This window comes from Puma concolor, chromosome B1 (genome assembly GCF_028749965.1).
Source record: "Puma concolor isolate L17-30 chromosome B1, mPumCon1.1.hap2, whole genome shotgun sequence".
NCBI lineage: Eukaryota > Metazoa > Chordata > Mammalia > Carnivora > Felidae > Puma > Puma concolor.
Window position 1 is genome coordinate 51127358 of NC_141670.1, and position 25696 is coordinate 51153053.

The 25696-nt window shown below is 36.2% G+C and overlaps 1 protein-coding gene across 1 annotated transcript in view; it reads right to left on the minus strand.

Moving 5' to 3' along the window:
• Positions 1 to 25696, minus strand: part of KIF13B (kinesin family member 13B) — a 201810-nt gene that overhangs the window by 168345 nt on the left and 7769 nt on the right. Inside the window, exon 2 of the mRNA XM_086703788.1 lies at positions 17244 to 17337. Coding sequence (XP_086559914.1) covers positions 17244 to 17337 — 94 coding nt within the window. The remainder of the gene's footprint in view (positions 1 to 17243; positions 17338 to 25696) is intronic.

Below are 25696 nucleotides of genomic sequence, written 5' to 3' on the forward strand. Positions count from 1 at the left end.
GTGAGAGTAATAACTGAACAGGCTAAGATTTTGCTTATACATGGGGTTTTTGTTTTTTGCGAATAAAGTTGAACAAGGAAATTTATTTGTTACATATGACCAAAACATCAAGTCACCCAATTTTCTACACTGAAGGATATGTAAGTCAAGTAAAATTATAAAGTATAACTATAAAAACAGTAGCTACTCTTCAGGTTCTTATGATGGTTTTCATTTTGTTGGGTAAAATTTATTTTTTTACAACACTTGATAATTTTTTTAAGTTTATAACATCTAAGAAATAAAAAGGAAAAGGTTTTACCTTAATAAAGATTTAGATATATATGTATCCTTGCATAAAATTGCTATAAAAGTCCCAGGCTGCAAAACAAAGAGCTCTAATCAAAAATGCTTATGCATCACAAATTCAACTTCCCAGAAATCTGTAAGGCTCCAGCTACATAAAAACTAACAGATATCCTGAAACTTAAATTACTATATTTCCAACTGAAAATAAAAATAAGATTAGTCTTGGCCATCCTTTTCTCCCTCACAGTACCTACATTCCGTTGACATCTGAAATCTTTAGTTACCGATCTTTCTATTTAGGGATATTTTTTTTAATTATTTTTTTAATGTTTATTTATTTTTGATAGAACACAACAGGGGGAGGAGAAGTGAGAGAGGGAGACACAGAATCCAAAGCAGGCTCCAGGCTCTGAGCTGTCAGCACAGAGCCCGACGCAGGGCCTGAACCCACAGACCATGAGATCATGACCTGTGCCCAGCTGATTGAGCCACCCAGGCGCCCCATCTATTCAGAGATATTTTTCAATTTTTTTGTTAAATTATTATAAATTTTCCAACATACAAATTTACAACCAAATAAATACATCCTGTTGACAGTAAGCAGGATTTTGATTTGTCAAAGGTTTCTTGCTTTCTTCACTTCACTTTTAATATAAACTCATTTCTTGCCCTCTCTGTCCTCTTTAATACCCTGGTAGACACAGAACTTCACATAACTCACTATGAAGAACAGACCTGTCCCGGGAATCTCACACCTGGAGGAGCTCCTTCTTGAAAGGTACAACACAGACCAAGAGAGCCATCAGAACTAGCCCTCCTCAGGACCAGGGATGGCAGGCCAAAGTCCCTCCAATGATCAGCACTACAGTTAAAATACACCTAAATTTGTCTTCTCTACATATACTCTTGTAAGACTTGCAGAGCCTGTTCCAATCCACATCATAAAGGAAATTGTATGAGATTAGGCTGAGGACTTTCCACTTTCCTCTTAGGGCAACAGGACAATATACGTGATTTTTTTCAATCTAAAAGTATTGCTTGAGCATCTGCGTGTCCAGCCCTATGCTAGATATTAGCACATAGATACTCTATACCTATTAATCCTTTGAACACGAAGGATAACTGGATAAGACTCAATCCCTAACCCAAAGGGATCTAAAATATAGTTGGAGGAACAAGATAGGTGTTGGCAACTAGAGAATTTAAAAAAACCAAGCGTGTGTCAGGAGTACACGTGCTATCCTTCTACTTGGACAGCTGCCCAACTGAACTGGCCTGGGAATTCCCCTATCCACAAACAGCTGCTGGGAACGTCTCTCCATACTGTCTATCTCCCTGTCTATCTCACCACAGCAAAAGCAAAGGAATTCCTCTTCTCCACCCATATCTTGCTTTACTTAACTCTTCTATTACTCCAGTAATATAAGGTGAAGACTCTGTAATATAAGGTGAAACAAAGTACACCAAAGTGGAGAGAGGAAGAAAGATTCCCTCCTTGATCCTCTGCTGGGGACAAGTAATGGGTGACTGATAGATGGAAAGAAGAGGGAGGAGAAACTTCAGGAAGTCCTGGCAGGGCATGTTCTCTCCTAATTTGTCCACTCCTCAAAGGGAAGGAGGTAGGATTATTTCAAACCCCCAAAGTCTTTAAGAAACCTGTTTTCTCCTCCACAACTCCTTCTCTCACCCCCTAGCAACTGAATCTCACAGGAGAGCCCCCCCAAAAACCCAAATCACAAAAAATCACATCTCAGTTCTTCAAATCCTCTTCCCACCATTTACCCGACAAACTCTATCAAGAGCAAGAGAACAATCAGAAAGGCTTAGAACCAGGTAATCCCTGACTCCCCACTATAAAAGAGAGGGTTAGATTTCTTGGCCTTGCTAACCTGGAACTCTGAATCAAAGAATTGTTTGCTTAAAATGTCTTAGCTAAATAGTGCTATAAACTTCAGAAATACCATGGGCTAAGTAGGCTTTTGCAGGGACCTAGAGATGATTTGCTCAGAAGGGGAAAAATAATTATGTTCTAAAATTTTGGTGTGTGCCTCAGACAATTTTAATTATCCTTTAGGATCAGAAATTCTTAAACCTTTTGGTATCAGGACTCCTTTACACTCTTAAATATTACTGAGGACCATAAAGAGCTTTTTTTTTTATAAATTACAGTCCATGTTTGAGTGAGAATTTAAAACTGAGAAATTTTTAAAACATTTTATTAATTAATTTAAAAAATAGCAAGATTATAGGTTAACATAGTATTTTAAGAAAAATAACACTGTTCTGAAAACTATATATGTAAATATAACTATACATTTAGTGAAGATAGTATTGTTTTATATTTTTACAAATGTATACAATGTATTAAGTTGAACACTTAATAATTTATAAATAAAGTCATGTCAACAATTATGGAATTTGCATTTCTTAATAAAGAAGAACTGATAACATATTTAGAGTGCAAACACTGATGGTCTCAAAGAGTAACATGAGCCCCAAACCCCTAGGCTGAGGTCAGGAAAGAATGTGTTTTGTGACTGAACCAGTAAGAATCTACACCAAAGGTTATAAATGGAAAGGTCCACAGGGGCCAGGTAAACAACATAAATAAGGGAGTTCACCAGCTGGGGACCTGAAGAGCTCATGGCTTTGTCAAAGGAGGCAATAAGCCCAGTGTTGCCAGATTTTGGGGCTGCTTAAGAAAAACTACAAATCTGAATTTTTATATGAAACTTCCTCATTTTTAAATACTGAAACTGCAAACCAAAACAAAACACACCTATGGGTAAATGTACCCCGCGGCACCCCAGTTGGCAAAATGTATTTTCTATATTACAGAGTTATTTAATCTTCAGGAAATTCTTCCCAAAGGAAATTTATCCTACAGTATGATCCTAATATTAGATCACTAGGAAATGGTAAACTTAAATATAATGAAACAGCATTGAAACAAAAGGTTGTTGTCCAAACGACAAAAATAAAACAAAAGCTGTGGTGCTATGGGAGTAAACAAGCTACTGTATCTAGTGGACAAGGATACTGAAAACTGCCCTCCATATGGTAAAGTGGATGGAGAAGGCTCATCAGGCTCTACCACTGTCTTGAAAAATACTCTTCATAAAATCTAACTCCCTGATTTATAAATCACCCTTCCAATTACTAGTTGGGGGTAATACCAGAACGAGGGAGCTTCTGAAAACAAGCACTAATACAATAGCTATAATCAAGAAACACTCACTGAACACCTCGTTGGAAAGCACTGCAAGTGACACAAAGAATAGAAGTGGTCTCAGCTTTCAAGTAGCCAGTCTAAAAGGGGAGGGGCCTCAAAACACACAAGAAAAAGCTAAACAATATAAGCATTTGAAAATAGGACAGGACAAACATAAAAGATGTCACCTAGACAGTGACATTTCTTAGTTACTAGAAATAATAAATGCTCTAAATTCAAAAGATTCTAGAATACAGGAAGTAGTGGCAGACTTGAAGGTAGATCAGTCTGGTATTAGTGGGTTTCAGAAATCAGTTAAAAGCTATGTTGTAATCTAAACATAAGGCAATTACAGTCCTTAACTAGGGTAATGTCAGAGAGAGGAAAGGAATTTTGGGATAAAAATACTCACCAGAAAAATCAGGAAGATTTGACATCTAACTAAGGATAACACATCCTCTGTAATAAATTCACCTCTTTATCTACAGAACAAGCAACCCAGTTTCTTCAACAACTGAAGGAGCAATAAATCAAAAAACATAATCCAATCACAATGTAGAGACCATATTTATATGCTATTCAAAACAAACTATAGGGAAAAAACTTTATCAGATAATTAGACATGTGAACACTGAAAACTTGATGATAATATAGGAAAGAGGAAAGAATTGAAGATCTGATTAGGACCTTATTAGCCACGAGCTAATGATTTTGAAGGCTGAGTAACAGACACATGGGGGTTTATTATACTATCCTATCTACTTTGGTGTATCTTTTAAATTCTCTGTAACAAAAAGTTTTTAAAAATTAAGTGACAAATACAACTTTTACCTACTTAGTGATCTTTATGCAAATTCCATTTCAGTTTTCCTAAAAGTAGTACAAAGGGATTACCGACTTATTTTATATAAGGGCCAAAACAGGAAGATAAAGACTCAGTATTGCTCTTAATTATTACCCATTTTATACAAGTTTTTATTTAATTATAAATATATATAAATGAGGTTTGATGAAAATGAAGCAAAAGTAAAATTCACCATCAAACAAGACACTTCTTTAACAAACTTAGGAAGAAGTAAACAGGGCTCCAGAACCGTAAACTACTAATGTTCAAAATAAATCACTTTTCATTTTAGCTAAATATCACTCTCATAAAAAAATGCACAATGCTCAAAATTAAACAACAGAATCATTTCAAATCTGAGTCTGCAAAAATCTAACCTTACAAAGTCCACAAGAGAGTAATTCAACTTCTCAACTCTTCAGTCTTCTGTTTCGCTTTGTGTTTTGTTTTACTAGTGTTTACAGACATTCTAAGCTAAAAATAATTTAACCACGATGTAATGGAACTAAGGATTAATAAAGATTATCCTAACTCTTAGCTTGATACTTGGCAAAGAGCTGATGTTGAACTGTTGAACGGATCATAAAGATTGCTAAGGTACTGTGATACAGCAACTTTTTGGGTTAGAGTGGTTTCTCATGTGACACTTCCTCAAGGAGTAGTGCTACCTCTATCTTTAAAGAAAAGTCTGGATGCTTATACAATATCTAGTTTACGTTAGCAACAACTCCTACACTAGAGACCGAGACAAAGAACCCTTAAAAAAATGTATTGCTAAAGAACAAAGACAATTTAAAAACCTCAATAGTGAGACTTGATAGTTTTACCTAAACTTTATTTGTAATTAGATATCTAATATATATTATCTGATAATTTTCTGTGCCGAATCTCGAATTCTGGATAAATTCAAAACATTTAATTCCTATTAATCTTAACCTAGTAACTAACACACATAACGCTAAGTTCTCATTATAGCAAATGTTAGTAAACAAGTAGACTTAGTGATAGACACTCTCTATTCTCGTATTTTAAAAAACGGTTATTTCTGGGCACCTGGGTGGCTCAGTCAGTTAGGTGTCCAACTCTTGATTTCAGCTCAGGTTATGATCTCACAGTTTGTGGGTTTGAACCCCATGTCAGGCTCGGTGATAACAGTATGGACTCCACTTGGGATTCTCTCTCTCTCCCTCTCTCTGCCCCTCTCCTGCTCACACAGGCATGCTCTCTCTCTCTCGAAATAAATAGACATTTAAAAAATAAAGTTAAAAATTTATTTCTTGTTATACCAATAAAAGGATGAGATAATTAGTATTTATATACCCAATGGCAATGTTAAAATATCACCAATTCTACTATAAAAGTCTAATTTTTGTTCAGGCAGGTTTACTAACAAACTATCTCACATTTCATTTTGGCCACCTACTAGCCTTTTCTGGCAAAACTTCAAAAAAATCTATATTTAAAGCTATTTAATTATTTGCTATATTAACTGTATAAATATATGAATACAGTTATACATATTTTATTATCTTTTCAGCTTTAACAATCTGATTCATTTTCATAACTATATTCAAAAGTAGTACATGACTTCTATACTCAATGGTCATAGTACTTTTTTAAAATAGAGGGAAAAATCATCTTAACTTTCTGAGTATACTGAACAATGCTCTCCTCACTTTACTCTGACATAATCAGGGTGGACAGGCTCCCCAAGGAAGAGGGTCTTTATAAAATTAAAACATACCACATACTGTTCTCCAGAGGAGTAAATTCTATTTGGGCAGAATTATTAGCCTCACTCAAGTCATTTCACAGCAGAAAGAACAAACAGGTCTATTGTACATACCATAATTACATTTTGCATGACTTCCTTCAATTAAAATCTTTACTTAAATTAGTATCCATATAGCAGTAGAAAATTTTAAAAGTCATCATCTAATATGACCTAATGATGCCTTCCACTAACAAGGAATTGCTCCGAAAATGACTTCTGATATTTCAAAGCAATTATTGGCATTAGGCCCTCTCCTAGGCAGCATTGCTCAATCCATCTGCAAGAGAAATGTATATGCATGGGTCAGCCTCACTAAAGTTTGTATATATTTGAATGTATATGCACATATTCATTCTTCTACCAGGATCAGAGTACTATGAACCTCCAAAGAAAGACGGAGTATGTTTTGCTCATATTAAGTAATAATGACATGACTAAACTGATGTCTAGTATAAAATCAGAAGGAATAAAAAAATTTTTTTAAGTTTATTTATTTATTTTTGAGAGAGCAAAAGAGTGCAAATGGGGTAGGGGCAGAGACAGAGGGAGACAGTGAATCATAGCAGGCTCATAGCACAGAGCCTGACTCAAGGCTCAATCCCACAACAGTGAGATCATGATCTGAGCCGAAATCAAGAGCTGGATGGACACTCAACCTACTGAACCATCCAGGTTCCCCAAGAATAAAAAGATTTTTAATGACCTTACTAACCAGTACTGGTTGAGACCAACATCTCAGGTATTTTTCTCACTAGACTGGCAGTTATCCTCATACATATCAATTAGTCTTTAGGTTAAACATGACCAAATGGGAAAAAAGAAGGAAGCACCATAGTTTTACTACAGAACAGAAAAACACTGCATATCTGTGCCATTTATGGCTAATGACATCCATGTTGAAGAAACTCTTCTAAAGAACAGCCCATTTCACAAAATATAGACCATGTACTAAAGAACAGACCATTTCACAAAATACCACGAAAAAATCAGTGTTCACATTCATTAAGGTCTTAAAGTCTAACTCTCGAATGTTTTCTATTTCAGAAAATTCTTACCTTCAAAGCTTACATTTGGTGGGACAGGGTGAAAAAGAATTGTAAGAGAAACTCCCAAGTTAATGTATTAACTCTTACGGTGTTACACAACACACGCACACACACACACACACACACGCACACGATAGAAAACACAGAGCTAAAGAGGAAAGTAGACTAGTGGACCAAGGGATTGAACAATGCAATTTTTAGTGAGAATTTCCTTCTCTTTTATTAGGTTTCAGCTGTGGTGTTTCAAGCAGCACCTCTGAACAGGCACAGCTCACTGATCCACAGTCTCCTCAAAGGGTTGGAGGCACACTAATACAATGTCACTGCCATTCTTGTCTGGAAGTCACTGCAAACAATAGAGGAGGAGGGAAAAGCTTTGGTTTAGGTCTGGGTTTTTTCAGAGGAAAAAAGGAGGAATATGGTATGTGATTAAATATCAACTTTTAGCTTCCCTCCTAAGATAAACTTATGATATTTCTTTTGGCTCCTATTAATACTTTTTTTTTTTTTTTTTGCTTTTAAAAATCAGGCATTAGGCAGCTCTTCCTGCCCACGCGTCCTGTCCCCAGGCTATAAATCAGTCAATCAATCAGGCATTATACCGTATAAATAGTCAAACTTTGAGTCACTTATTTATCTGATCTTTTACTAGAAACAGTCATTCGCATACACGTAATATATGCAAGCAATTTACAAGTACACAAACTAAAAACATAAAGAAACACAAGGGAAAGATAAAAAAAACTTCAGGAAAGTTGTTAACCGTAGTAGAGAGGAACGGGATTAAAATTGGAAGGAGGTTCACACAAGACTTAAATTGTTTGGATTGGTAATGGTTTGTTAACATGACCGATTAACATAAAAGTGTTTTATTCTTTAAACCTTTTTGCATTGTTACTTTTTAAAATTTGCTCAATTTTTAAAAAGCTGTCAAGAAGTCAGACTCAGTAGGAAAGTATCCTGGAACCTGGGGTTCCAAATCAGCAGCCAAGGGCTGAATCTGGCCAAGACCTGTTTTGTTTGGACAGCACAATGTTTTGTTTTGCTTTTTAACTGTAATTTGAATGCCTTCAGGCAGGGTATGCGCTCTCCAATTAGCCAGAGTCACCACCATTTTCCTTTCAGTAAGTAAGCCTTCTTTAAAAGCTTGAGAAATGAGAATCCTCATACAATGCTGGTTAAGAATGTAAAATGGTGCAGCTGCTTTGGGATAGTCTGGCAGCTCCTCAAAGTATTAAGCATGGAGTTACCACATGACCCAGCCATTCCACTCCTAGATATCCACCTAAGAGAAATGAAAACATATGTCTACACAAAGACTTGTACATAAATGTTCACAGTAGCATTATTCATAATAGCCAAAAAGTGGAACCCAAATATCCATCAACTGATGAACAGATAAACAAAACAGAATACAATGAAATATTATTCCACCATGAAAAGAATGAGGTACTGATAAATGCTACATGGATAAACCTCAAACACATTATGCTCCATAAAAGAAGCCAATCACAGAAGACCATGTATTGTATTATTTCATTTATATGTCCAAAATTGTCAAATCTCAAATCTACAGAGATAGAAAGTAGAGTGACAGAATGATTAAAATGTCATAAAATTGGATCATGATGCTGGTTGCACAACTCAGTAAATATAATAAAAACTACTAAACTGTTTAAACAATGAATTCCAGTGCATTACATGATATATTTATTACATTTCAATAAAGTAGCTTAAAAGTAAATAACCAAAGACATCCATCCAGTTCTTACAGGCTATGAATGAATGCCTAAATTTGGTTCTTAAATTGTCATGTAATGGGGTGCCTGTGTGGCTCTCAGTTGGTTAAGCCTCCGACTTCAACTCAGGTCATGATCTCAGTTGTGAGTTTGAGCCCCACATCAGGCTTTCTGCTGACAGTGCAGAACCTTCAGATCTTCTGTCCCAGTCTCTCTCTGCCCCTCCCCTATCTCTCTCTTCTCTCTCTCTCTCTCTCTCTCTCTCAAAAATGAACAAACATTTTAAAAAATGTTAATTGTTGTGTAAGGACTCCTAGTGGTCTTGAGGTAAGAACTATGTTCATAATAATACCGTTATTTGCCTTTTTCATTGTTTCAAAAACAATAGTGGGTTTAACTGCTGGGACTTTCTGCATGGTGACACTAAAGGATTCTGGTTATTGATAGTCTTGCATTATTCACTGCCACAAACCCAGAGCCAAAATATATATATATATATTTTCTCACTTCAGAATGTCCTCAATAAGGAGGAAAAATTATTAATTTTATTCAATCTCAACTCTTGAATACAATCTTTTTAAAATTATGTGTGACAAAATGAAGCACTTCTGCTGCATACCAAAATGTAAAAATATGTGATTGATTCCATGAATCGTGGGCCAAACTAGTCACTTTTTTAATAGAATAGCATTTTTACGAGGAACAACTGTCAGTTCCCATGGGAAAATGCATTCCCATTTCCAAATTCACCTATACATAATTTTATAACATAACTTTCATAAAGTAGATGCTGCCACTCTCCATGGTAAATCACACCTTACTCCCATTTAAAACAATATTAGTATTTCAATGGACTTTAGCCAGGGTTAGTAGGAAAGGCCTGTTTGGTGGGTAGATGAGGGAGGAATAAGGCAAAAGGCAGATCAACCTCAGCCTAAGAAACTATTTTGCCCTATCATGGTGACAGGCTAACTAGCATTAACATTTATTACAGGATAAAATTTTACTAAGTTTTAAGAGTTTAAGTTTTAAGTTTTGGGTTTTTTTTTTTTAAGTTTATTTATTTTGAGAGAGAGAGACACACACAGAGAAAGAATACCAAGCAGGCTCTGTGCTGTCAGCACAGAGCCCAATGCGGAACTCGAACCTAAAAACCATGAGATTGTGACCTGAGGTGAAATTAAAATTTTCTTTTAATTTAGACCAAATAAGGCTTAAACGTTTATTCAGTTATCTAAAAGGAGACTGTTCTTGGGAATGCAAGCTGGTGCAGCCACTCTGGAAAACAGTATGGAGGTTCCTCAAAAAATTAAAAATAGAACTACCCTACAACCCAGCAATTGCACTACTAGGTATTTATCCGAGGGATACAGGTGTGCTATTTCGAAGGGACACATGCACCCCCATGTTTATAGCAGCACTATCAACAATAGCCAAAGCATGGAAAGAGCCCAAACGTCCATCAATGGATGAATGGATAAAGAAAATGTGGTATATATATATATATATATATATATATATATATATATATATATAAAATGGAGTATTACTCGGCAATCAAAAAGAATGAAATCTTGCCATTTGCAACTACGTGGATGGAACTGGAGGGTATTATGCTAAGTGAAATTAGTCAGTCAGAGAAAGACAAATATCATGACTTCACTCATATGAGGACTTTAAGAGACAAAACAGATGAACATAAGGGAAGGGAAACAAAAATAATATAAAAACAGGGAGGGGGACAAAGCATAAGAGACTCAAATATGGAGAACAAACAGAGGGTTATTGGAGGCGGTGAGGGAGGGGGGATGGGCTAAACATGTAAGGGGCATTAAGGAATCTACTCCTAAAATCTCTGTTGCACTATATGCTAACTAGTTTGCATGTAAATTAAAAAAAATAAAAGTATGATGTTGAGTAAATAAACAAACAAATAAATACATACATACATACATAAAAGGAGGCTGTTCTACACCATGGTATTATTTGCAACTTAAAGTGCTCCTAAATGCTAAGAATCAAACATTGAGAATTATAATTGTAAAAACGTACCAAAAATAGATAATGAATTGGTCATTAGCTCTAAAAGATGATCTGTGAACATGGTGCTTATGAAGATTTGAAAAACCCCCAGGACAAATCTAGAAAACTAAACTGATTCAGGGCAAAAAAGAAATTCCAAAAAAAACAGTTAATTGTACTAGTAGTCCAAGCCGTGTGGCACCACATGAGAAAATACATAGAGCAAATCTGTGAGTGTGTACCCAGTCCTCCATACACAAGAAAAAGATTGGTCTGGTGGATGCAAATGTATCAGTCTCTAGTGGGTTTTTTTGTTTTTGTTTTTTTAATATTTATTTTATTTTTGAGAGAGAGACACAGAGCATGAGCAGGGGAGGGGCAGAGAGAGAGGGAGACAGAATCTGAAGCAGGCTCCAGGCTCTGAGCTGTCAGCACAGAGCCTGACACGGGGCTCAAACTCACAAACCATGAGATCATGACCTGAGCCAAAGTCAGACGCTTAACTGACTAAGCCACCCAGACGCCCCATAGTCTCTAGTGTTTTGAGTATTGTAGAAATAGAAATACTTCGTCTGTAATCTTTTCCATATTTGATAAAATGTCCTTTTGTTCTTACCCTATGCTCACAAGCAATGTTTTGATCTGGTTTCCCAAATTACTTGATACTAAGGAGAAGCTTGATGGCAGGGACTAATTATTTTATTCACTGTAAACATAAAATGAAGGGTCATAGCTTTCTAATAGATGGCATGTTAGTCCCTAAGTGCTCCATCAACTTTGGGCAAACTAGATAAAATTAAGTTTCTGACCTTGCACAGCTGAAATTTTTATAGAACTAGGTAATTTCTTGATAAGCATATATACTCTATTATTGAACTGAATATATTTTGTTTTAAAATTTTTTACTTCCTTTATGAAGTTATATTATATCTCACTGAATATACCATAAATACAGCCCATAATAATATAACAGTAATATTTAAACTAATAGCTAACAGGGGCGCCTGGGTGGCCCAGTCAGTTAAGCGTCTGACTTCGGCTCAGGTCATGATCTTGCTGTTTGTGAGTTCGAGCCCCACATAGGGCTCTGTGCTGACAGCTCAGAGCCTAGAGCCCGCTTCGGATTCAGTGTCTCCCTCTCTGCTCCTCCCCCACTTGCACTCTGTCTCTGTCTCTCTCTCAAAAATAAACATTAAAAAAACTTTAATAAAGTAATAGCTAATATTTATATATGGTTTATTGTATACCAGGCACTGCCATTTTACATATTTTAACTTGTTTAAATTGCCATAACAACCTACAAGCAGGTACTGATGTAATCTCTACTTTATAGGTGAATAAACAGAGGCAGAGGACAATTAAGTAACCTGCTCCATAACACACATGGTAAATGGTGAGGCTGAGATTTATTTTTTTTATTTATTTATTTTTTTAAATTTTTTTTTCAACATTTATTTATTTTTGGGACAGAGACAGAGCATGAACGGGGGAGGGGCAGAGAGAGAGGGAGACACAGAATCGGAAACAGGCTCCAGGCTCTGAGCCATCAGCCCAGAGCCTGACGCGGGGCTCGAACTCCCGGACCGCGAGATCGTGACCTGGCTGAAGTCGGACGCCCAACCGACTGCGCCACGCAGGCGCCCCTGTGAGGCTGAGATTTAATCCACTATTTCTGGCTCCAAAGTTGGCATTCTTAATCTCTTCTCTAGCTTTGTGTTATCAATTTTCTGAATTTTAAGCATCTTACTTTATAGAACAGTTTTGAAATTCCATATCTAGCACAGCAAAAAATATTTCCCAAATCCCCATGACAAAGCTGTTATGTTGGAAACAGTTTACCCATTCAACTATAGCTTCTATTAGTTTTAATAAGCACAAACATCAAATCATACAACTGCCAGAAGTTAACACAAAATTAATCAGAAAAATATACAAATCATTACTTTAAAATGTATATATGTTCACTTTCAAAGTATACCAACTTGAGTTGTTAAGTATACATATAAAATTAGTCATGATTTTACATTAATAAAATTGGATACTATTCTAAAAGCAAGGATTTTATAGCTTTTAAGGAAAAAATATTAATTTGAGTCTTTCTGACTACTAAACTTAAGTCCTAAACTGACTACTTGAGCCTTAAACGGACTCAAATCACTTACGTGTTAACTTCAAATTCCTGGCTCTCTAGTTATAAATATGCTAGCACAACTTGTTGTTTTATGGATTAGCCATTCTACAAGCTAGACTGTAATTAACCACACATCACATAAAATAGCTTTTTATTTATGCTTTCCTTCCAATTACTCCTCAGATTTAATAAAGTCAACACATATCACTAGACTGCTATATTCCAAAATTTCTATTTTCTCTTTTTACCTTGATATTATATTAAAAGAAAAAGCATTTCTCCAGAAGCAATCTTTTTTTTTTTTTAAGTTTATTTCTTTATTCTGAGAAAGAGCGAAAGAGAGACAGCAGGGAAGGGGCAGAGAGAGAAGAAGAGGGAGAGTCCCAACCAGTCCCCACGTTGTTGGTGCAGAGCCGGATGCAGGGCTCAATCTCGTGAACCGAGAGATCATGACCGGAGCCAAGATCAAGAGTCAAATGCTCACCCAAGCACCCAGAGACAATCTTTTGTTTTACTAGCAATGTTCTTGGTTGTTGTTTTTTTCTTTAAGTTTATTTACTTTCTTTTAGTTACCTCTACACCCAACATGGGGCTTGAACTCACAACCCTGAGCTCAAGAGTCACATGCTCTTCAGACTGAACCAGCCGGCATCCCAGCAATGTTCTTGTTTTTTTCTCTGGGTGCCACTTAAAGGAGTGTATTCAACTTATGAAAATTATGAAGCCATGTATACTTCGCTATATGTATATTACATATGTCAATAAAAAGCTGTTTTTTAATGGGTGTCTGGCTGGCTCAGTAGGAAGAACATGTATGCTTGATCTTGGAGTAGTGGGTTCAAGCCCTACGTTAGGTGTAGAGATTACTTAAATAAATAAGCTTTTTTTAAAAAGCTGTTTTTTAAGTCTGTGCTTAACTTTCCTTCATCAAAAACCATTACATATCAACCTTACTGGCAGCTGTCATTTAAAAAAAAAAAAAACTTTTTTTACAATGTTCTATAGCACTGAGTGATATTCGACTTGTATTTTCAGCACATGGAAAAAAAGAGCCATCCAAGATATTCTGTGAAACCAAGAAAAGCTATTTGATTCTTTCAGAAACCCCTAAGATTTAAAGATCTCAAAAGGAAAGAAAACATTTTTCAGCTTTTATATTGTCATATTTTTCTCACAACAACTTTATCAGGTAGATACTATTACACACTTGTGGGAGACTGTGTTTTCCAAAGACAGCCACAACAATACATATGCCAACCCAAAGGCTTTTCTCATGTGACACTGATGTTCCTCCATTAAAAGATTAGTCTATGTTCTCTCTCTCTCTCTCTCAAAAATAAATAAACACTAAAAAAAAAAAAAATTTAAAGGGCGCCTAGGTGATTCAGTTGGCTGAGGGTCCAACTTCAGCTCAGGTTATGACCTTGCAGTCTGTGAGTTTGAGTCTCACATTGGCCTTGTGCTGACAGCTCAGAGCCTGGAGCCTGCTGCGGATTCTGTGTCTTCCTCTTTCTCTGCCCCTCCCCCACTCGCATTCTGTCTCTCTCTCTCAAAAGTAAATAAACATAAAAAAAAAAGATGAGTTTATGCCTCCTCTTCTGGAAACTGTTTAGATCTTTACATCAGCCTGAGTAAATAAGTGGGACAGAAGATACTGTGTGACTCCCAAGGTTAGGACATAAAAGCCAATACTATTTCCACCTGGCTTTCTCACTCTCTCAGGACACTTGCCACCAGATTGTGAGTAGGTATTCTGCCTACCACCCCAGCTACACTCAAGCCAATAGGCAGCATTAACCACCAGACCTGGGTGACTGGGCCTTTTCCAGATGATTCCCATACCCAGCTTTCAAGTCTTCCAGCTACACCCCAGACAGCATGGGGCAGAGACAAGCCCTCCCTGCTTTGTCCTGTCTGAATTCCTGACCTACAGGAAACCGTAAGATAATAAATGATTATTGTTTCTTAAGCCACTAAGCTATTAAAAGTAACTGGTTATGCAGCAATAAGAAACTAAAACACTTTATAAATAAGGATCACAGGTGGGTAACCATCTACCAAATGGCAAAGCCAGAATTTGAATCCATGTCAGCCTATAGGTAAAGCCTATACTCTTCCTACCATAGGATATTGCCTCCATGTTTGTTCCGAGGTACCCACATTTTCAAATAAAGCAACAATCTCCAGATTGAGAATTCTAAGAGCAATAAACAGCCTCCAGTATTAATGACCTCAATTAATACTTAGGACAATAGGTCATTCAGTTAGCAAGCTCAAAATTCTAGCATTATTTTTGACACATCTATACCCTTCACACCCTAATAACATCCTATCTAATAGTACCCATATCCTAGTGATGCTTACAAAATCTATGTTGGGGTGCCTGGGTGGCTCAGTCCATTAAGCATCCCACTCTTGATTTCAGCTCAGGTTATAATCTCACGGTTTGTGAGTTCAAACCCTGTATCCAGTTCTGCGCTGACAGTGTAGAGCCTGCTTGGGATTCTCTGTCTCCCTCTCTCTCTGCCCCTCCCCTGCTTGCACTCTCTCCCTCTCCCTCTCAAAACAAATAAATAAACTTAAAAAAATTTTTTCTACATCAATGACAATAAACCTGGACAATTACAGAACACTTTACAAAGTACTTTAACCATCACTAATTTGATCTTCAGAAAACACTTCTATTAGATAGGTAAGGCATACGCCATACAGATGAGGCTCAAAAAAAAATCAAAAATAACTAGCTACTAATTTAGTAGCTACTTAATAGTTAAAAACATCATGGTTAAGTAGGGATTCAATTTAAGGTTTTCTGACACTAAGTTCAGTGCTCTTTCAACTCAAAGAATCTGAAAGAACATTTATGGATCACTTCTCGGCCTTTTGGCTAAGATCAAGTGTGAAAGAACATTTATGCAATGCCTTCTGTGTATATTTCCACATACAACATTTTCTCTACAAATTTAAGTATCTACTTCATGCTAAGCACCACGGAAGGCACTGTTTAATTTATGTTCTTCACTCTGACTAAAGCTGATCTCTATGAAAAGCCAGTCTTTCCCCACTTGGAACCATTCTCTATATGGCCAATTACCAACTTTTCCTAATCTACCTGCTTAACCACAGTGTTTAAAAACTGTCAAAGATGACATCTTACCCATAAAAATAAAGGTCAAATTTCCTTATCTTCTTTCAAGATCTTCTGTAATCTGATCATACCTTATTTTATTAAATTGACTTCCCTGCACTTGCTCAGAAAAACCAAATAAATCTCTTGCTTCTTCCCCAAATTAGCTTTCTTAACACTTTCTTGCTCTTTTTTTGTTAATACTGTCATCCAAATCTGGAAGTGATTCATCTTCAACCCTTGACAGACAGTCCCTTCCCTCCAACACCTTACAATCCACCATTGAGCTACAAGTAACAATCTAAAACAATGTATAATAATCCAGTTAGGTAGTACACATTATAGTTTACAGGGATTTAGAGGGGAGGAATCACTGAGGGATGCAGCAATGCCTTCAGGAAGAAGTAACACTTGAAATGGGCTCTAACTGACAGACAGGATTCAAAGTGGCAGAAGTAAAAACAGCCCAAGCTGAAGAACAACCTAAAGGCCTTCTCTTCTACTCTACTTCTTCCCATTTACATCGTACTAATCCTTTAGCCAATATCATCTCTTTCAAGGCTTCTTCAGTTACTCCACCATCTTACCTAAAGTTCTCTTCTCTGAGCTTCTGGTACAACTGCTATCTACAACACTCGCTCTAACACGTAATCATTCCATATTATAGACCTTTCCTCTTTGACTTGACAGCTACATGTCTCTACATAGTCATTAGGCATTTGCTATCTGCTAAGCTGAACTCAACTCAGCAGCCATTGTTGCTTTCAGTCATTTAAAAATCCATGAACAGGGGCACCCGGGTGGTTCAGTTGGTTAAGTGTCTGACTTCAGCTCAGGTCATGATCTCACCATTCATGGGTTTAAGCCCCACGTCAGGCTCTGTGCTGATGGCTCAAAGCCTGGAGATTGCTTCAAATTCTATGTCTCCCTCTCTTTCTAACCCTCCCCCACTCACGCTCTGTGTCTCTCTCTCTCTCTCAAGAATAAACACTAAAAAATTGTTTTAAATAAATAAATAAATAATAAAAATCCATTGAACATAACCCTGTTTCTTAACTTACCTGGCATCTCCTTTGGAAAGATTAGTATTTACAGGACTAAGAATAACCTTGTTTGCATCTACATCCACCACACATTTGGTATGCAAGTCAATTTCTGCAGATGAAAAAAGAAAAAAAAAACAGAGAAAATAGTCATTTTTAAAGTAGTTTATTTCAGAAAAAAATCATTTGACAAAAATCCAACACTCTTTACACTCAACAAACTAGAAATAGAAGGGAACCTCTCAACCTGATAAGGGACATCTACAAAAGCCTGCAGTTAATACCATATTTGATGGTGAAAGACTAACATCAGGAATAAGAAAAGGATATTCTATGACTGCAACTTCTGTTCAACATTGTTCTAGAAGTTCTGGTCAGGGCAGTTAGGCAAGATAAACAAAAAGGATCCAGACTGGAAAGAAAGAAGTGAAACTATCTCTACTTGTGATGATATGGTCTTATAGACAGAAAATCTTAAGGAATCAGGGGTGCCTGGGTACCTCAGTCAGTTGAGAAGAGGACTCTTGATTTTGGCTCAGGTCATGATCCCAGGGTCATGGGATGGAGCCCTGTGTTGGGCTCTTTGCTGAGCATGGAGCCTGCTTAAGATTCTCCCTCCCTCTCTCTCTCTCCCTTTACCCCCTCTTCCCACACACACTCTCTCTCTCTCTAAATAAATAAATTAAATTAAAAAAAGAAAATCCTAAGGAACCCATTTTAAAACTATTAGAATAAACAAGTTTTGCAAAGTTGTAGGATACAAGATCAATACCGTATACAAAAAGCAGTTGTGTTTCTATACACCAGCAATTAAAAAAAAAAAAAAAAAAACAGAAACAAGAAAACAATTTCATTTATAATGACATCAAAAAGATTTAAATACTTTTGAAAAGTATTAAAAGAATATAAAATAGAATATAAAAGAATAAATTTAAAAGAAGTGCAAGACCGGGACACCTGGGAGGCTCAATTGGTTGAGAGTCCAACTCTTGGTTTCAGCTTAGGTTATGATCCCAGAGACATGGGATTGAGCCCCACATAGGGCTCTGAGCTGAGCATGGAGCCTGTTTAGGATTCTCTCTCTCTCCCTCCGCCCCTCTCCCACACCTGCACTCTCTCTTTCTAAAAGAAAAAAAAAGTGTAAGACTTGTACAACGAAAATTCCAAAACACTGTTGAAATTCAAGACTTAAATACATAGAGGGGCGCCTGGGTGGCGCAGTCGGTTAAGCGTCCGACTTCAGCCAGGTCACGATCTTGCGGTCCGTGAGTTCGAGCCCCGCGTCAGGCTCTGGGCTGATGGCTCAGAGCCTGGAGCCTGTTTCCGATTCTGTGTCTCCCTCTCTCTCTGCCCCTCCCCCGTTCATGCTCTGTCTCTCTCTGTCCCAAAAATAAATAAACGTTGAAAAAAAAAAAATTTAAAAAAAAAAAAAAGACTTAAATACATAGAAAATTATTTTACATTCATTAACTGAGAGACTTAATACTATTAAGATGACAATATATCCCAAATTGGTCTACAAAATTCAAGATAATCCCTATCAAAATGTTAGATTTTTTTTTTAAACAAAAATTACCAAGGTAATCCTAAATCTATACAGAAATGCATACAACCAGGAATAGCCAAATACTCTTGAAAAAAAACAAAATAGAAAGACTACATTCACCAATGTCAAACTTAACTAGAAAGCTATAGTAATCAAGACAGTGCAGTGCTACTATAAGGACAGAAGGACAGACATGTAGATTAATGGAATAGACAGTCCTGAAATAGACTTGTCATATTTATGGCCAACTGATTTTGACAAGACAATCCAGTGGGGAAACTACAGTCTTTCCAGCAAATGGTGGTGGGACAATTGGATATCCACACACACAAAAATGAACACCATACACAAAAACTAATTCCAACAGATCATAGAAATAAATATGTAAGAGCTAAAACTATAAAACTCATAAGAAAAAAAAAAACATGAGTAAATGCACATGATGTTGGCTTAGGTAATAGTTTCTTAGACACCAAAAGCACAAACACAAAAGAAGAAAACAGATAAACTGGACAGCATCAATATGAAAAACCTTTGTACTTCAATGTACGCCATCAAAAGAGTAAAAAGACAACCCACAGAATTGAACAAATATTTGTAAATTATATATCTAATAAGGGGCTTACATCAGAAAATATAAAGAACTCTTACAACTCAATAATAAAAAGACAAATAATCCAACTTTTAAATGGGCAATGATCTGAACAGATATCTCTCAAAAAAAGATACAAAAATGGCCAATAAGCAGAAAAAATGCTCAACAGATTACACATTAGGAAATGTAAATCAGAAGTACAATGAGATACCACTTCACACCCACTAGCATAACTATAGTCAAAAAGATAGATAATAACAAGTGTTAATGAGGATGTGGAGAAAATGGAATCCTCATACATCACTGATGGGAATATAAAATGGTGCAGTTACTTTGGAAAAGTCTGGCAGCTCCTCAAAAGGTTAAACAGAGAGCTGGTATATGACCCAGTAATTCTACTCCTACATATATATTCAAGAGAAATGACAATCTAGGTCCACACAAAAGCTTGTGCATAAATGTTCATAACCCTAGTATTTGGCTATTCATAACAGCCAAAAAGAGGAATAAGCCAAATGTCCATTAACTAATGGATAAATTTATTATATCCATAAAATGGAACATTATTTGGCAATTAAAAGGAATAAGGTACTGATACATACTACACGACATGAACAAAGCTTGTGTGAACTGAAAAAAGTCAGTTACAAAATACCACATGTTATATGATTCTACTCATTTGAAATGTCCAGAATAGGCAAACAAGACACAGAAAATAGACTAGTTATTCCTATGGCTGTGGAGTGACTGCTAATGGGTATGACAGGGTTTTTTTTAATTGAGGTATAATTGACATATAACATTGTATTAGTTCCAGGTATAAAACATGTAAAATGATTCCATATTTATGTATACTGCAAAATGCTCACCACATAAGTCTAATTAACATCTGTCACCATATGCAATTACAAAAAAACTTTTTTCATTATGAGAATTCTTAAGATCTACTCTCTTAGCAACTTTCAAATATGCAATACAGTATCACTAACTATAGTAACCATGCTGTTACATAGGTATAGTTTTCTTCTGGGGTATGAAGATATATTACAATTGATTATGCTGATAACTGCACATAATACAAACCACTGAATTGGTTGAATTGTATGATATGTGAGTTATATCTCAATAAAGCTATTTTTTTGTAAGTATAGGCCACGGCATGTTTATGTTCTCATATTTTTATTCTAATATTTTTCTGACCCAAAGTATGAAACTATTTGTTTGCCTTATTGCCATTACCAAAAGATAAACCCTAAGGAAAGGAGCTGCACTGCCCTGGAGCTATTTTGTATTTCCCAAAGAACCTTGGCCAAAAGTCAATGTCATCTCATTATAACTTAGAAGTATTTCCACTCCCAGGAAAGGTCATTTATTTTTTACATTTTAACTTACACAACTGAGACAAATTTAAAAAAAAAAAAAGCAAAACAAAAAATTCCCTCCCTGTACCTGACACAATTTTACTTATATTGGTTATTCTACATTTGTTCTCAAAAATGTATTCTAGAAGTATAAAAAATTTAGCAGTCTTTCTTTTAGCCAACACATTTTTTTAGGCAAAGAAAACTGAAAGGAAAACTACAGAGTTAGGTGTGGAAGACTAATCCCAAAGCAGCAAGTGTTCCACTGTGGTCAACTGACACTAAAGTCTATAGGCCCAGAGCTCAAGAAAGTTTATAATCATCATACTTTGTTAACACCACTTCTTAATGGTGTCTGACCACATTGTATTGGCTGGCCCCTCACAGTCAAATCTATATTATACACAAATGCATTATCAACCCTCCGGAAACTGTGCTGTGACTCAGAATCTACTGTCTCACCACCCACCACAAAATCAGTTATTAGTGTCTTGCAAGAGTGTTTGGTCTGAGCAAAGGAGCTGTGTGTATAGTTCTGCATGCAAAAGTACACATTAGAATGCATGCCTGAAAAACTGTAAATCCAATATTTTCTCACTAAGTGCTCTGCCATCATTTTAAATGATCTTGAATTGAGAAGGGATCCAAACATTTTCCTTCAACATTTGTATACTTTTTCCTTATTCTCTTCATAGCTCCTCCCTTCTCTGCCTCTTCTTCATGACTTCGGTAGATACAACTAATAATTTGGGAGCATTAATGACATCATGAAGGAACCAACGCCTGGAAAATCCTATATAATACACAGAATCACCTAATAACTAATATCCAACCTAAATTCATTCTGTCCTGAAGACTGCAACACTTAGAAATGTCCCTACATCGAACACTCATGAAAGGTGGCCTTTAAAATATTCACAACTATCTTTACTTCCTTACTTCAGTTTTTTTTTTTTAATGTTTATTTATTTTTGAGAGAGACAGACAGAATGCAAACAGGGGAAGGGCAGAGAGAGGGAGACACAGAATCTGAAGCAGGCGCCAGGCTCCAAGCTATCAACACAGAGCCCAATGTGGGGCTCAAACTCACAAACCACGAGATCATGACCTGAGCCAAAGTTGGAAGCTCAACCGACTGAGCCACCCAGACACCCCTCATTAGCTCAGTTTTTAATCAAACAAAATTCCCACTCCAATTCTGTTGATTGGTGAATAGATATTAAGACAAGGCTTTTCACAAGACTGTTTAGAATATGGGTGGAACATCTAGGGCACACACACAAGCAAATAAAATCTGTGAGATTTGAAGACAGTTTAAGGATCAGATATATGAAAAACATTTAATATAAAATGCTATAGCTAGAGTACCATCAAATGCTACTAGTTGGTTGAATTCAATTATATTGCAACAAGATTCTAAATATGATATGTTCTCCATTTAAGGCTTCCTGATCTATACTGCTTAGAAAGTAAGTAGTAGTTAAATAACAGTAACAAATTTAGGCCCTAACTTTAATGTGAATTTTAAAAATTAAAAAAAAAATTTAAAACACCTACCAAAAATTCAAAAGATAAGCAGCTTCCTCTTAGTTTGGAGCAATACTTAGATTAAAAAGATAAGGACCTGGGCACCTGGGTGGCTCAGTCAGTTAAGCGTCCGACTTTGGCTCAGGTCATGATCTCACGGTTTGTGAGTTTGAGCCCCGCGTCAGTCTCTGTGCTCCAGCTGGGAGCCTGGAGCCTGCCTGGATTCTGTGCCTCCCTCTCTCTCTGCCCCTCCCCCACTTGTGCTCTGTCTCTCTCTATCAAAAATAAATTAAATGTAAAAAAAAAAAATTGTTTTTTAAAGATAAGGACCTAACTTCTATGAGCTGCCTTTGCAAAAACTGCATTAAAGTATAACCATGTGCACAGCAGTAGTCACAATACCCAAAAGGTAGAAACAATCTAAGTGTCCCTCAATGAATGAATGGAAAAACAAAATGTGGTGTAATTCAATGTAATATTATTCAACCTTAAAAAGTAATGAAATTCTGCTAAAACATGGATGAACCTTGAAGACATTATGCCAAATGAGATATACTGGTTGTAACAGGTCAAATACTATATGATTCCACTTATAAGAGGTACCTAGAGTAATCAAATTCATAGAGATAGTAAGTAAGATGGTAGATGCCAGGGGCTGGGCTTAAGAGTCAACAGAGGAGTTTCATGGATACAGAGTTTCAGTTTTACAAGATAAAAACGTTCTAGGGGTGGATAGTGGTGATGGTTGCACAACAACTTAATGCCGCTAAACTTCACCCTTAAAAATGGTTTAAGATGGTAAATTTTGTTATATATACTTACCACAATAAAAAAAAAAGGCACTAAATACTCACCACTATTATAATAAGTAACACATGCACAACAGTTTATACCTATCAAAGTCTATAATAATGAAATTGGGATTTAATTAGTACTATGTCTGAAAACCAATAAAAAACCAGAATGATCTTAAAGTTAAGTAATACTATAAGTTTATGTCATGACTAATTGAGTTTTATCATACTTAGAGCCATGAATGCTTTGATGTATCCATGAGTCCTTAAAAAAAGGAAATTTACTCCACTAACATTAAAGATCCCATAGTATTTCCCAAACAGGATCCTCTTCTAGGTCAAGTTCCTCAAGATGAATATTAAAATATTAACAGCTGACAATTCAGCTTACTCAGCCAGCAAATTAGTCACCCTGTACAAGTGAACAATCATTTGAAACAAGTCTTTCTTCAATGCATAAATCAACTATGGCTCGTTCCTCAATGACATCACAGTGAAAGACAGGCAGGATCTGGGATACTCCCTTTACATAACTCATGTTGCATCTGAGGAAATGTATCATTCTCAGTGTGAATAAAATAATTCTGACTTGCCCATTTATTAATCTGTTCTCTAATTCTCCAGAAAATTATTAATAATTTTCAAACCACATATACTACTCAGAAGTGTAAATGTACTTCCCTTTACCTACCAGTCACATTCCTAAAGAGCTTATTGTATCTTACTCTTAAATTCAATAGTCAATTGATTTTCAACAAGGGTGCCAAGAAAATCCAGTGGGGAAAGAACAGTCTTTTCAATAAGTGGTACTGGGACAACTGGATATCCATACGCAGAAGAATAAAATGGAACCTTTACTTCACGTCACATTCAAAAATTAACTCCAAACAGACCAAAGACCTAAATACAAGGTCTAAAACTATAAAACTCTTAAAACATATAGACATAAATCCACGTGACCTTGAGTAAGGTAATGATTCCTTACATATGATATGAAAAGCACAAGCAACTAAAGAAAAAAAAAAAACAGATACATTGGACCATATCAAAATGAAAAAGTTTTATGCTTCAGGGGTGCATGGCTGACTCACTCGGTGGAGCATACAAGTCTTAATCTCGGGGTTGTGAGTTCAAGCCTCACATTGGGTGTAGAGATGACTTAAAAATAAAATCTTAGAAAAAAAATGTGTGCTTCAAAAGACACCATTAATAAAATGAAAAGGCAACCCACAGAAATCAAGAAAATGTTTGCAAATCATTTATCTGATAAGGGACTGGTATCCAGAATATATAAAGAACTCCAACAGCTCAATAATAAAAAGACAACCCAATTTTTAAAACAATGATGATTTGAATAGAAATCTCTCCAAAGATATACAAATGACCAATAAACACATGAAAAGATGTTCAACATCATTAGATACTGGAGAAATGCAAATCAAAACCACAATGAGGTACTACTTCACACACACTAGGATAGCAATAATCAAAAAGATAAAACAATTATTGGCAAGGAAGGACATGGAGAAAAACTTTCATACATGGTTGGTGGGAATGTAAAATGGTGCAGTCACTTTGGAAAACAATTTAGGAGTTCCTCAAAAGTCAGAATTACTATATGACCCAGCAATTCCGCTTCTATGTGCGTGTGTGTAGTATATATGTGTGTATGTGTATGTACAAACATGTATGTATATATGTACATATATATATCATATATATACATACACACATACCCAAAAGAAGTAAAAATATACATCCACACAAAAAGTTATATACATAAATGTTCATAGCAGTATTCAAAATAGCTAAAAAAGTAGAAACAAGCCAAATGCCTATCAACTAATGAATAGGTAAACACATGCAGCATATCCGTATCATGTAATACTATTCTACTTTAAAAAAGAATGAGTACTGACTCATGCTACAACAATGGATAAACCCTGAATACATTATGCCAAGTGAAAAAGTCAGATACAGAAGTCCACATACTGCATGATTCCATTTACATGAAACGTTCAGAATAGACAAATCCATAGAGACAAGAAGTAGAACAGTGGATGCCCGGGACAGGGGAGAGGGTTAGGTGTGTGCTGGAGGACAGAGGGTGTCAGGAGGGTGGACAGTGACTGCTAGTGGGGACAGAGTCTCTTTGGGATGATGAATATGTTCTGCCATTGGATAATGGTGATAGGTACACAACTCTGCAAAAACACTAGAACCACTGAATTGTACACTTTTGATGCGTCAACTATATCTCAAAAAAATTAGCAAGAATGACCCCACTGCCCTCAACAGATATAAAATATGGTTAGGGCCCTTTAATTAAATTTCTGAACATTGCTCTGAAGATCCCAGTCAAGCCAATCCTTCTTACTCTCAAATAACAACCTCACAATCCACCTCATCAAGAAAATTAAGGACTCCAGGGCTTTCCCATTATATAATTATCCTCTTCTTCCCATATTTCAAAAATTTCCCTCTCTTGGCTTTTTCTGTCTACCACAAGGCTCAAACATCCCTCAGACTCAAAGGGGAAAAAGGTCTGTTCCTAGGACACCTCCGGATGCCACTCTATCCTTCCCTTCTAAATGGAGTTTTTTGAGGGGTGCTTGAGTGGTTCAGTCAGTTGAGCATCTGACTCTTGA